Genomic DNA, 14970 nt, shown 5'->3' with positions numbered 1-14970 from the left:
CTGAACGCAAAGGGTTAAAAGTCAAGTTAGTGCTTTCATCTAGTCATTTATCATATGATAATATTTTCATTTATAAACCTACATGATTACTGCAGTGGTGTTACCAGTAACAGCTGGTCCTCACACATGTAGGGAAAAAAAGAACTGCAGTTCCTGCAAACAACCACCAGGATGCAGTCCTGCTGCATCTATTACAGTTTGAGGGAGGGTCAACCAGACACATGCAGACAGTCTCTGCAGCACACTCAAACTGCGTCAGCACTTGCTATGGAGCCAGAAACCGGGTGAAATGTGCTGCTAGAAGACTGCAGTTCACCTCTCAAAACAGAGTACAGCATGTTCTCTAACCCGCAAAGGCCTCTGATTTACTGATTGAGTACTAACCTACGTCATATACCTTTCTCTTTTTTTTTGAGGCAGGCCAGAACCTTATTCTGCTCAGTGGGCATATCTACCAGCTAAAAATAGATCTGCAGGAGCTGTGTCTCTAGCAGTAGGGGAAGTAATAATGAGAACAATATTAATGTTCACTCTCAAATCTACCTGGGATGACGGTAAAAGAAACTGTAGTTTTAAGGCTTGGTGAATATAATACAGTGCATTCACCTGATTCAGGGCTTCTCGTGCTGGTAGACTGCTCTGTCTCTGAACGTCTCCTCCACCCACCTGTCTCACTCCAGCAGCAGAGGAGGAGCGACCCAGCCGCCCCACTTCTGTAAGGAAACAAACATTACATTGTGTGCCTGGTAATGGGAGCAGATGGATAGAACTTCATTTCAGCACACAGAGCTATGTTATGTGGCTAGACTTTTGATCTGCGACACAAACACTGGGTGCTCATTATTTAAGGTACTAAACAGTTACTGTCTACTTACCAAAAATTAATTATTTTGGTGTTTATTCCTGATTCAGCAATTATTGTCTTTTCGAATGGTACCAAAATAAGATAAAAACAGGATTATTTGTTCGCACATTCCAAGACAAAGTTAGTGCAAAATTTCATAGAAAGGATGCAGTCGAATCCAGAAATGTGACAGGTCACAATTGTTAATATCCTTTTAATAAGGGGCTTACCTATTATATAAATTACAATATATTAAATGTTTAGACCTTATAACTAAATTCAATTAAAATATAAGCTTTTTTAAAAAAACAAAAAAACCCAGGGTGTCTCCCTACCTCCGTTGCGACAGGCAGGAAAGGTCTGGCAGGGAAGAGGCAGCCCTACCCTGGGCAGAGCTCTGAATCCTAGGCTGCTGTCAACACCGGCCAGTGACTCACTGTGTCCAAGAGCCCTGCTTGTGGACCCACTGAAGTGGACTGGGATGCCTGAATGGCCTCCCCGAGACCCTATTCCAAGCTCTTCCTTGTCCGTCCTTAACAGGGCGTCAGCACTACCGTTCCATGCCCGGCCTTCATCCTCTGAAAGAGGGAAAGGAAAAGAATACAGGATTAATAGAACCTTATTTTTAATGGCATTTGCACTTTGTAATAAAAAAACAACCTCTGACTTACTCTCTGTCTCTCTGCTGCCGTGACTAAAGGACAATTTCCTCTGCATAGGCCAGTAAGACCCGTCATCGGCGGATAAACTGGCACTGCTGTCCCAAGGCATGAAGCCAACTTTAGACTGAAGGGATGCAGACCCTCCATTGCTCTTGAACGCACCTTCACCAATACCAGTAAGACTCGAGGGCTGCTGCAGAGATGGTGTCTGAGAGCTGCCTCTCAAGCTCTCATAAGCCGGGGGCCTCCTGAAGCCACCGGAGGGGTAGGTCCATAGCAAGGGGCTGTCCGAGGAGGGCGGCTTGTACGCTGGAAGGCCGTGAGGCGTGTGAGAACGGAGGTGTGGGCGAGAGTGAGGACGCTGGGATGAGGATAATGGCGTGGGGGTTGAGCTGGTGCTGCTTTGAGGCGTTTGGCTGCTCGTGCTGGTAGTGATGTCCAACTGTAAAGAGTGTGGACCTCCATCCCTATCACGATCCCTTTCTCTGTCTCTGTCTCTTTCCCTGTCCTTTTCCTTATCCTTATCTCTATCCCTGTCTCTATCTCTGTCCTTGTCTCTCTCTCTTTCCTTGTCCCTGTCTCCTCTACCCCTATCCCTTTCTCTGTCTCGGTCCCTGTCTCTGTCCTTTTCCCTGTCCTTATCCTTCTCACCTTTGTCAGACTTCAGGAGGAAGCTAACTGACTTGCCCTCCTTGCCTGTACTTGAGGTTTGTGTCTGGACTGTGGCCTGGTTAGAAGCCTGGGAGCTGCTCTTGGTCGGCGCAGGAGAATCTCCTCTTTCTGGCTTCCGATAGTGATGGTAGTGTGAGGGGCGATGGTGAGGGTGATGATGGTGATGGGAAAAGGGGGAGGTGGATTTAGAGGAAGGAGGCAGGGGCGTGGAATGACTCCTGGCTCTCAGTCCAGGAGCTGGGCCTAACTGGGCGTCTCTGCTGTGCTTGTCCTGCTGCGCTGCACTGCCTCCTGATGATTCCTTGGAGCCCGACAGGGATACAGGAATATTAGAAGAGGCCGAGGAAGAGGTGCTCGCTTGTGTTGTTGCGCTTGATGTCTGAGTTCCCATTTTAGTGGAAGCAGATGACTTGTTCTGCACCCCAACCCCACTGGAGGCTGCTGCAGGCTGAGGGAAGGCGAGCAGCGGGGGCCGGTGCTGTAGAAGATTGGGGAAAGGCGCCGGGATCTTTGTGTTTGATTCTTGCTCCGATTTATTCCCTTGCAGCAGATAGGGTGTAGGAGCTCGTGGCGTGTGGGGGCTGGCAGAGAGGACCTGGGGCACTGGGGTGGAGGATGCAGAGGCAGGCAGAGGAGATGAATGGGAGATTGATACAGTAGCTTTAGGTTTGGAATAGGAAGGGGAAGAAGAAGATGGGCGTGGCAGCGAAGAGGAGCTGCTGGCAGAAGAAGGTGTCACATGAAAGTGTTTAGAGGTTTTCAGTTTCTCGTGTTTGGGAGGGAGGTGTCTGTGGGACTCCCTGTCCTCCTGCATTGGGTATTTCATCTCCTCATAGATTGCCTCACTCTGGTCTGAGTCAGAGTCCGGTGTTGTGGCCACAGGGGTTACAGGGTGGGGTGTGGCCGTCTGACTGTCTCTGGTGAACACTTGGCCCACCATTTCTATATAGACTGGCTCATCATCCCCATCTCCTGTCTGAATCTGAGAGTCTGATGCCTGAAAGGGCATTGATGTGGCAGAAGGAGGCACACGTGGAGGAAGAGGGTCAAAGGAAAGCTGGGTGCTGGGACTTCTCTTGGGCTTTAAAGGAGGCACCTTCTTTGTTCCAATCTCTCCAGAGTCAGACTTCTTCATGGCTGCAGGGAACAAAAAAAAAGAAAGCAATTTCAAAAGAACACATAATTTTCTCTGTAAAATATGCACCTGAAAACACATTTCCTACCATTCTTTTTCTCTGAGTGTTTTGCCTGGGAGTGAGTGGGTGGAGGCGGAGGTGGTGTCTCAGGAGGAGGTCCTCTGCTGTCAGCAGACGAGGAGCTCAGGCGAGTACTGGGGTGGCGTTTGGGTTTGGCTGGAGGGCAGCGGCCGCCGTGTTGAGATTGGGTGTCTGAGTAATCTCCATTCTCTAGACTTGTATCTCCGGCTCCGACAGCGTGGCAGGACTGCGAGCGCGGCGCCATGGCAGAGGCACAGGAGTGAGGGGACAGGTCCTGGGAGGCAGGCATGGTCATGAAACCCATTCGGAAGTGCCGTCGGAAAGAAGCCAGGTCTCTGACTTTGCCAACAGTAGCTGAGGGGTCATTTTGCGTGGAGCTGGAATCAAGGAACCGGGTCAAGAAAGTGTTAATGGAGGAAAAATACTGTAGCATGAAGAAATCATAGAGAGGTGTAAAACAGTCATGTAATACTCCTTATACTGACCTCCCCTTTTCCTCACTCTCTCTTTGGTCTACAGACATCGTCTTTGCAATAAAGAAATGCCTGCAGGGCGTCTGCTGCTGAGAAAAACACCCTGGAGGCTCCTTTACCTTTCTGCATTCACATCTGTATTCCTCAATGTGTGCTTACCCTTCAGACACATTCAATTACAAACCAATTGCCTTGTCATAAGCAAGGTACTCGTGTGCACTCTGCTACTGGAATTCCCTTAATTTTTTTTTTTCACTCATCTCTCTCTCTTTTTTTTAATATGTTTATATATTCAACCTACATCTGTTTTCTGCTCTCAGGATCACTAGAAGCATTTCATCTGTTACCATGGGAACAGTTGTGATTTTCTGGTGTTTGATACTTGCTCTTTGAAATCATCAATGACACAAGCTACTGCAGCAAAAAAGTGAAACTGACAAAGAAAACAAAATCTGACAGAATACAGCAGCATTTCACTAAAGTGGGCAGTAGCTGGAATAGCATTTTTTCTTTGGGGTAACTTACATATTTGCAGGGCATGTAAAAAAAACAAACACACACACACACAATATGTCTCTTATACAGTTAGCACAACAGGATTCAAGTATTTTTCAGCAGTCTGTGATTGAGCCTGAAGAGCACATCTTCACACAAAACACTAGTTACACTGTAAAAAGCAAAGCTGTCTCAGTCATCTTCTTCTTCTGAGAAACACGAGATAAGTCTTTGGCCAACTGTGATCGAAGTAAATTTATTTGCTTTAGTCAATAACATCATGAGCAAAACCACAGCACTGACACTAGGAAAAAACATTCACACGTGTGATAGAATTTTGTGTGTCTAATGTCACAGAAGAAAAAACACACACAAAAAAAAAACAAGGAGCATATTTAGAAGGTTATATTCATATTTGGTCTAAATGTCTGAGATCACCAGATGTTGCACCTCTCATTCCTCCATATTTTGCTACGTAAAATGTAAATAGGCAAAAGCTTTCTTGACATTTCTTCAAGTAGTCTACGAGAATAGTTCTCCAGGCTTCTCGTAGAACATTCAAAGCTCTTTTTGGATGTTGGCTGCCCTTTGTTTTGATCCCACCAATTGTTCCCACGCTGCTTCAATAGTGTAGAGGTCCAGCTCTGTGAAGGATAATCCAAGACTGATTGTGTGCCACTGTGTGTTTTTTTCTTTCAGATGTGCTTTTATTGCACTGGCAATTTATTATTACTCTCATACCGAAAAATGAAGCTCCTCGTAATCAGATGCTTTCCAGAACGCATTGTATGGTGACTCTCAATCTGCAACAACATGGATATTTTGACTGCATCTCCAGCACCACTGGCAGCTCCAAACCAAGACAGTGCTTCCACTATGTTTTACAAATGACTGTAGACTCTCCTGACCAACTCTGAACATATTAAAAATAATATGAACCAAAAATGACTAAATATGAATGCATATCCAATATGCAATATTTCAGTCACTTGACACACAATTTCAGTCATGTGTCCAATATCTCAGCCTTTTCTCATTGTTTCCTGTTTCCTTTCCTTAAAAATTGCTTCTTGACAGCCACCATTCCACGGAGACCACTCCAAGATTGTTTCAGTGAACAGTTTCAGTGAACAGTAGATGGATCCACTGAAGGGCCAGATGTACTGTATCTCTCAGGTGCTGTGTCAGGTCTTTGCTGGATTTGTTCTATTTTTTAGAGACATGACTTTCAAATACTGAGTGCCATAGAGGATTTTCAGGTCTGCCACTTCTTCTTTTGTCATCCACTTGTCTAGTTTCCTCAAAAACATACCATGTTTTTTACCACACCATGCCAAGATGCGCCAGGCTTTCAGTGATTAACTCTTCGGGAAACATCTTGTGGTGCAGAAAAATGCTATTTTAAGCCTAACTGTGTTATATTTGACATTTTTCACACATTCAGCTAAAGAAATGGGAACAAGCTATGTGTTTCTGCAACAGGCTGGTAGTAACAAAGTGCCTAAAGACCCAATTTAAAATAGGTTCATTCCACAGTTGTATGTCATGTGCAGACAAATCTTTGGTTTATGTCTTAGGTTAAGTAGCTTTTTATACTTGAATGATCCACAGGTCCATGTTAAAGGACTTAACACAGACCTTAAAAAAGACAAATGGAAACATCCCTCTGAAAATGGTCAGGTACAAGGAATGGACAGAAAAACAGAGGGAGAAAATGTCCAAAAAACAACTTTGGAAGACTGTGAGAAAGTCAGGATAACTATTGGTCAAGACCACTTAAAGAAATAACAAAATGACAAGAAATTCTGGCTCCTTGGAAGCAAAACATAAAGAACTGTGTGTGTGGGAGGGGGTGCACTTGAGACTTTTGCACAGTACTGTAAATTATTCAGCCTAGTAGTTAATTGTGACATATAACTATGGGCCTTGCAGCGCTTTCTTTTAGTTCAGTTGCAATCCCTGTGAAGCACAGGAGACAAATGGGGCTTTCGATTTGCATTCAACATTTCAAGCAGCAGAAAATGCAATGAGGCTGCTCCTAGAGAAAAAAGAGGGTTCTGTTTTCCTTCTTCATGTGTGAGGCAGTGTGTGTTTATATAAGTGTGTTAGAGGAACAGAGTGCATTGTACATGTATCTTTATCTCCTTGAATGCCTGCGGAGACATGCTAGTGACTCTTCACAATCGACACGGATACAACAGGGCCAAATTAAGCCCAGAACAGAGGCTGGGCTGCTCTTTCTGACTGAAGTGTGTGTTTTTTTTTCTTATTTCCATCTAAAGAAAGGAGCTTCCAACAGTTTCAAAATGAGACCAGACTCAGCGGTTCACAAAGTATCAGGACTCCCACTTCTATATTTGCTTTACCTTTCTTGCTGCTTCGCATTAAGCTCATAATCTGCGGGGGCTAAATGAGATCGATACCACCTTCATATCTGCGTTTTAGAAATGAAGCTACAGCTAGCAGCTGGTTAGCTTATCTTACTATAAAGAGGGAGAAACTCTTAGCCCGGCTCTGTCTAAAGGTTACAAAATCTGCCTTTCATCACTTCTAAACCTCACTAAATGAAAATCTGTACTGGAGAATGAGATGAAGCTTGCCATTTCAGGACAATGAGCTCTTGTTAATTAAAGGCACAATATGATTCCTGTGCAAATGGGATTTTTTTTTATCATGAATACAAGACTAGCAGAAATATTGGTCAAAACAATTTCCATGAACAATCTTTATGCTGTAACAACATCCTCTGTCTTGCTTTTTCTTAATGATATGATTGCCAGCAGATAAATTTAATGTCTTGATCCCAGCAAACACTAGAAAGAAGAAGAAGGTGATGTCATCTGCTTCGCCCTTTGAACCACACCTTTGGTAGATTAATGTAGGAACAGACTCTTGAATACCACCTCCATCTCCTTCTCAGAATGCAAGATATTCCCAAAAGCTTCGATAACTGTGGCGATAAAGCGTTCGCTGGAGAAATCCAGTTCATATCATCCTACCCCTGTAGCAGCATATAGCCCTGTTTCTAATTCACCTTTTCATTTGGAGGCAAGGTTTAAGAGCGGGTTATGTTTAAACACCTAAATCAGACCTGGAAGAATGTTATTTTTGAGAACATCAAATCTGGTTCGAAGGCAAATCAGAGCAGTCAAGTCGTCTGTCGTTAAAGTCAGGGGTTAATGCTGAACTCTAAGCGTGTGTCTGTCCTCGTTCTGTTGGACCTCAGTGACATATCTGACACAGTATGCGACACTTTAATTGATTGCCTTAAGTTATGGGTTGTCACCAGCGTGGTTTCAAAGTGATCCGATTCTTCTTCTGTCACCAGAAGAAAATGATACAAAAAGTGAAAGTGCCTTATGGTTTAACCAAAGCAATGAAAGGCAGTCGTTGTGTATTGATTCTCTTAATGATATTATTACAGGGCTGTTTACTAGCATGTGAGAGTTTTAAATGCCCCTAAAGCAACTAAAGGTTAAAACATGCCTTCCTTCCGTGACATTAAATAACCACATAGTGAATAATGTCTTTGAATTTTCCACAAGGTGACAACAGCTGTCTCTGTCTGTGCGTGTCACTGTAGACAGTCACCTCTTCTTTTATGTTTTTTAAGTTTTTCTACTATCATGAGGCCGTGCTGACAGACACAACAAAGTGGGGGGTTTTTTTGAGAGAAATGAATGAGTTGTCTATTCAGAGCAACTTTTAAATATCTTTAACAGACAACTGTTGACCTGTCCAGTGTGTACCCCACCTCTCGTCCTATGAGTTGCCAGGCTTTCCCTCTACCAGACCACTAACACTTCCAAATCAGCACAAGAATTTATTAAAACTATTTACAGTTGTCACGGCTGGGAATTGTTCATGCCTTGTGCCATAAGGAACTGTCTCTATTTTTAAAACTCATATTAAAATTCACCTATTTACCATTTGCATCTCCACAGCCGCCTGCGCTTCGTGTGATTTCTCTACTGGGAGCCTCGGGATGTTAAACTGTCTGTCAGTGGACAGCTTCCTTTATCCCTCCACTCTTTCCGTCTGGTCTGCAGTTGCTGTCCTCCCTTAAGTCCGTTCGGTTTTCACCCCTTTTGTCCCTGTGCAGTTTTATCCCTGACCCTGTCCTGTTCGTAATTATCACCGGTCATGTCCCGCTTCCACCTCTGCTCCTCTGGCCCCACTCGGCTCTGCTTTCATCACTCATCGTGTCCCGTTGTCCTACTTGCTGCCCTACACCTTCACTGGCTTGATGCTGCCATGGCGTTGATCTCTGCTGCCAACACGAGGGCCTCCAATTACCGCCGTGAGTCATAAAGCAATGGATGGCACATCTAAACAAACTTGAATTGTTGTCTTTGATGCTCTCCTTCTCCTCTCGAGCACAAATAGCCCGAACCCCATGCTGAATTCGGTTAGTTATAGGTGACTCACATTTGAACAGCACATCCTTCCTTCTGCCCCCAAACCACATGCTCAGATACACAAGATCACTCACTCACAGGCTTTTCAGCACAATGCTGTCATGTGAGTGTGATGACGTTAGGTCTGTTTTGACCCTTTTGAAGAGTGCTTGAATTAATTTGCTTGTTTGGGGGTTTGATTCTCTTCTTTCTTCTTGTATCTAAATACAAATCTGATCTTAATTCTGATACTCCTGCAAAAATAAACAAATTATACTGGGCTGAAAAATCACAGAATTATGTGGGACTTCAGTTTAAATATCGTTCACATCGCACTTCGGTGCTGTGATTTACTATGATTGCTTTTCTGCTGGAAGATTGTTTAAAAAAAAGAAAGAGTCTGGAGGTGATGCATCAGCAGCTAACTGTGTTCTACTGGTGCACAAGTTATAGCCTTGAACACACACTGCACAGTGTTTAGCAGCAAGTCCTCAATGCTACAGTGAAATCAAGCAGCTGCAGAAGAAGTATTCAGTAACCTCATAGTCTGAAAATAAAAGATCTACCTATCCTGCACGTCTCAATCATGGAACCAACACAAAAGCGCCTTAACGCTTACCTGCCATAAAGACAACATTTGATGCCCTCACTAATGTCTGATTCATTTTGTTCTGTAAGCAGGCCTGAAATTTGACAGAATCCTCTCCGTTCAGAAAAGAGCTTTAAGGGTTATTCCTAGCAGGATAAAGCGTTAAACTTGTATTCTTTCTTATAGTCAGCAGGCGTTCAGTGCTCTGTTTACAAAAGGAACTGTGACTGGGTTAAAGTCTATGGGAAGCAACACTATTTTGCAACGCTTTCAGCACTTTGCTTGTGAATTTGTGGTCAGTAGTTGATTTAAAACCATATTTTAAATCAAACATTCAAAGAAAACATAGCCTACTCTATTCTATCTGTCAATTTTGTAACTCGTTTTTTAATTCAGTGTAAAAAAAAAAGAGAAAAAAAAGCAAAAGTCCCAGTCAGTAACCAGCGTTACTGGTTTCTCTGTCAGATTAGCCAAAATGCTCTACCTGGGGCTTCAGATTTAATTGGTGACATCACGGTGAATGTGTCCATCTTTAACATGACGTCCATGTGCAGAATTATGTACTTAAGAAAAAGCACTCATTTAAATTTATTAATTTTTTCTAAAATCTTTTTTCTTTATTCCTTGTTTACTCTTTTGCTTCTGAAAAGCTGCAGGCCTGCAGAATTTGAAGGGGGCGTGTGCGTGAAATGTACATTAGTCAACCTATAAATCCTCACACTTGCTTCTTAAAAAAACAGTGAAAGAGTGAATGGCCCAGATTTATGTAACATGTTCCTGCCAAAAACCATTTGATTTCGTATCCATGTACTATAACACTGTAGTGTATGCATTCAGAAATTACGCAATAACTCAGTTTTCTCATTTCTTTCTGTGTTTTTGGCCCGTTTTTGCCTTGTGCAATTCAGCTCTACTAATTTATCTCATCTAAAGACCGTATTAACTTCATCATGACCTGCCGCTATGCAAATCTATGAGATTCACTTCCAGGTGAACCCTTCCGACTTCACGAACAGTGGCTGGAATTAAGATTTTGAAAATTAAACTCGTTCACCCTAGATAAGAGGCTTATATTTCCACTGAACTGAACCCTATTGTAATCCACTCACCTCTTTTTACTTCCCTCTTGGTCTCTCTGCCTCCAGTCCAACCGGCTCTTACGATACAGCAGGTTCATGTCGCTGTGGGATCGCTCCTCCTCGCAGCCTATCACAGCGCAGTGTAGCCGCTTGCTTCGCCTCTCTATGTCACGCAGGAAATGCTCGACTGCCACATCCTGGGCAGAGCCAGAGCTCATGGTATAGAAGAGGACTCAGGGGATGGCAATGTATGTCACAGGCAGCCCTCCTTTAGACAAGAGAAAACAGGAGCTCATTAATCATTTAAAAAAAAAACAAAAAAAAGTTTAATAACTTTCCAGCCTGCATGCAGATGACAAGATTGACAGTGATTACTTTGTTCATGCGGCAACATAAATAATCAACTCCAAATTACTGGCAAAAGTTGTAAGGGGGTCATTGCTTATCACGCTCACTGTGTCATAGTGAACAATCCTTCCCATTACTCTACCTGGCAGCCGTCATAGCGAAGACACGGTGATGCATGATGATGATGATGATGGAGGTTGCAGCTTTGTTTACCCCTGCCTCTAGTGTATCACATGAAAACTATTTATACTTTCATTATCCAGTTATGAATATTTGAGTAAGCATGGTAAATCAGCTGCAGAGCATCTTTGGCTGCAGGCCCTGGGATGGCCTATCTAAGCCTGTCTACTAGCCAGAAAGTAATGCGGTTTGTCATATGTAGTGCATGCACAGCTTCCTACTCACGCTCCCTCCATGTGAAGTCAGGCTTGTTGTGGGGCAGATATCTGGGTGTCCAACAGTGTTTTCATGTTGGAGAACGTGAGTGTGCAGCGCAATTGGCTAAGAAAAGAGCAGATGTCAGCTGATGCACTAGTGTTTTTCCACCATAAATAGAAATAGAATGTGTTTTGATGGTGGACGCTCAAGTGGTATCATCGGTGCCCCTGGCATCAGCATGAGTTAAACGGCTTTGCTGAGGAACTAAATTGAATCAGCCACTTTACATGACATGCATTATTAAGCTAAGCTTGTTTGCAGTGTAGCTGGTGAGTAATTTTAATGGTCCGCATTATCAGATATTCTCACAAAGCGGAAAACGGGGGGAAACAAGCAATATGAATCAAATGTGGTGGAACACATGCGAATCCAGTTTAATGAGACCCGATTTACAATTAAGGTCCTATGATGCTTCACACAGCATGAAAATACATCAAAAAGTATATATTGACACTTTCCAGCTGTGCTGTTGTTTTCCTAATTCTGTAGATATTTTCGATAACTTAAGCAGTTTACCATCGTCTGCACACCATTTTCACTGCCAGTGCAGTAGCTCAGCTATGTCTTACTATAAAGAGAAAAAGCACACAGTGAGAGCAGCAGGCGTTGTCACCTGGGCCAGGTGGCATGTTGATCTGTGTACCTGTGTGTGATTCTTTTGTCACAGCCCAGTGTGTCATCCAGTGTGTCAGCGTGGCTACTGCTATTCTTGTACCCCACAGCTCTGACCACAACCTCGACCGCTGCTGCTGCCGTGTTTGCTGACTCAATGTTAATTAGGTTAGGGAGCTGTGACTGTAGGTTGGGCTTTTGTTAAATGGAGCTTTGATTTTGGTTTCTAGGATCTGGCAGCTGAGTAGGCAGCCCCGCAATTGTCACATTACACCCTGTGGGTTGGTGTACAATTAGCCAAGCTAAAAGAACCGAGAGTCCAGCATCTTATATATACAGGCAGGTTTGTGTCATCAGACCAGGCTGCAAAATATTGTTTTTACAAGCATGCAATACGCTCATATAGGGTGCCTGTTATTAATCCCCAGAGTCACTTTCTAACCCAAATAAACTGAGAGCGTTTAGGAAGTTGTTTCAGGAGCATCTGTAGGGTCAGGAGTCGCTTGAATTCCTCATTAAAACCAGGAGGCAGATGGAGCCATGATTCACGTAACTCAATCTGCATGCAACGCTGCAAACTACTCATTCATGCATATAAGCAAACATCACACACACATACTCACACACACACATATTCAAGGCCCCCATAACACCCTTCAAACACCCTCTATGTGTGTATGTGTATAGCAGTAACTGAAAAAGCTCCGCCAATATGACTACTACAGAGAAACGGGAATTTATCGAGGCACATCATAATCACCTATGTAAAATATGACAGTGTAAAACATTTACAGTGTGATTTATAAGCGTAACAAAAGTTATGAGTGAAACATTATGCAGTCAGGGGATTCACTCTGGGTGTACATTTTGTGGTATCTCATGTCTAAAACCTTTCCTTCTATAGCTGCTACTGGATTCACAGCACTGGAAGGCTTTGTGCTGCAGCCCTCTGCTCGCCAGTCTCCACCTCAGCAAGCGGTCCAGCAGTGTTGCTTTACCTCGCTGTGAGTGAGACAGCAGGACTGCAGAATGGACAGACACATCATCACACTGGCGTGGCCTCGATAAAAGTGAAAAATTTCTACAAAACATGTATGTTTGCGTTTGCAGAGGCTGGATAGTTAACATGTTGCTAACACGTTGTAGCAAATAATTCAATAATCAATCTGTGACAATAGGTAAGGAAATCAGGGAGGGGGGGGAATCAGGATTTTCTCAACACCATATTTTTGGCTCACTTTATCAGATATTTAGGAAACAGTGCGCTATACATATCCTTCACTTTGTTTGGTTTCTCCTGAATACCAAAGCCATTCCAGCCCACATCTGTATGGTATCTCAGCACCTGAGCTGGACAGCACAGCCTGAGAAACAAACAGAGGAGAGGAGGAGGAGAAGAGAGAGGCGGTGAGGAAGCAGTGCATGAGGATGGAGCAAAACGTTCAGTGGAAGAATGAGCAGCCTGAAACACACACAGCTAGGAGAGGAGGAGAGACAGAGGCAGCGGGAAATGGAGAGAGAGAGCGGAGGGGGCACGGTGAAAAATGGGGGAAGCCAACAAAATAGAGAATCACTGATATAGCAACACGGGGAAGAAGACGAATATGATTAGGCGGGAAACGTACTGCCCAGACAGACTGACGGAGGGGAAGATAGAGACAGGGAGCATGGGATCAGAGGGAATGTGCAAATGGAGGCAAGTGCAAGGGAGAGAGGATAGAAAAAAAACAGTGAAAGGCAGCCAGACTACAAGAATGGGGGAGGGAGGTGAAATCAAGCCTCTCACACTAGTCACTGTGTGTGGTCTCCTAGCAACACTGTCAGCATCTCTTCCTTAGCCGCTGAATATTCACAAAGCAGGACGTCAGCCTCATCATACAGGATGATCCCAGGGTTAAACTTCACTGCAGCTTCATTTGTACCCGACTCTCTCAGGATCAATAAATATCACATGTTTCTTAAATAGCACAGTATGTATCTTAGTAGTATCTGTACTGAGCTACACAGGGGCTAATATTAATCCAGGCAAATACACTCAAATGATAACGCTTAGTATTTTAAATCCTATCAAGCCAGATTTGAACCATTTTCTTTTTCAATGAGACAAAGATTAATAAAAAAAATACTTAAGGTGAGAATATACATACCAGCTGATATACTAAATACTGTAAAGAATTAAACACCAAAGTAGGAGGGATGTGAAATCCCACCTCCTTCTTCTCAAATAGCCATCACAAATGTTTTTACAGTTAAACGCCAACTTTCACATTGGCTGGATACACATTATTGGGTGAAACAGCTCATTACTTCTTTCAGCCCAAACCATATCAGTAGTTTATATGAGCTGTTTTTATGTCTATGATTTGCTTCAGTCTGAAATACTTAACTCCAGGCACAGAAATCTATTCAGTTTCTTATTATGCAGGAAATCTAAATCTGATAGGGTCAAGGCTCATTTAATGTCAAATGTAAATGATGGCTTGTGTTGAGCACTTTCCTTAACAAGGTAACATCTGGTGAAGAGCTGCTTTTTAACAATCGAATGAAATACTTATTTATAGTAAACATATTACAGCATGATACGAGAGCTTCCGCATAGCACTAGGGCACTAAATACATTATTTATGGGGGGGGGAAAAGACTACTACATGATTATTTAAAGGTTATTATAAGTTTAAACATTTTTTATAAACTCCTTGCAAAGCAGAGGAAAAGGGATTTAACAAATTACTCCACCAAATCATATCATTGCACATATTTTTAGAGCACTATAAAATGCTTAGAGAGTGAGATCAGATACAAATCTAATGTCTGCAAGGTAAAGCCACAAGCCAGTTTACTTTGGTTATCGGATCTCAAAAGACAGAAAGTGGGGGGAAAAGCAAACCTGAGCTGTGTCCAAAGATAACAAAATTCCCCAGCCACTTCCTCTGAAGATCACTAATTAACACACTATATCACATTTATTTATATAGTGTGTTTAGAAGTGCTGGCAGGCATTTTTTTTTTAGCATAGTAAGGCTTGCTGTTTTCCCACTTCCAGTCTTTTTGCTAGTCTAATATAGCAAGGTTTTTTAGCAGGTTTTTGGATTTTCCCATGAAAGAACTCTCAAAATATTTTGTTAAATTTGGTTAATTTCAGCA

The 14970-nt window shown here is 43.0% G+C and overlaps 1 protein-coding gene across 3 annotated transcripts in view; it reads right to left on the bottom strand.

The window, feature by feature from the left end:
• nyap1 (neuronal tyrosine phosphorylated phosphoinositide-3-kinase adaptor 1) overlaps nt 1–14970 on the bottom strand; it is a 28329-nt gene that overhangs the window by 2893 nt on the left and 10466 nt on the right. For 2 of the 3 annotated variants that reach the window (XM_084942032.1, XM_084942031.1), the window contains exons 2-6: nt 10459–10696; nt 3402–3772; nt 1516–3315; nt 1180–1422; nt 607–713 (exon numbers count right to left, since the gene is read on the bottom strand). In XM_084942032.1, coding sequence (XP_084798158.1) covers nt 607–713; nt 1180–1422; nt 1516–3315; nt 3402–3772; nt 10459–10646 — 2709 coding nt within the window. In that variant the 5' untranslated portion in view covers nt 10647–10696. Of the gene's footprint in view, nt 1–6; nt 714–1179; nt 1423–1515; nt 3316–3401; nt 3773–10458; nt 10697–14970 lie in introns of those variants that run through there. The other variant, XM_084942033.1, reaches the window with a different exon arrangement.

Source organism: Perissodus microlepis, chromosome 10, assembly GCF_051167445.1.
Source record: "Perissodus microlepis isolate ML-2025 ecotype Zambia chromosome 10, ASM5116744v1, whole genome shotgun sequence".
NCBI lineage: Eukaryota > Metazoa > Chordata > Actinopteri > Cichliformes > Cichlidae > Perissodus > Perissodus microlepis.
The sequence above is the reverse complement of the archived record's forward strand: the minus strand, read 5'-3'. Positions and strand labels throughout refer to the sequence as shown.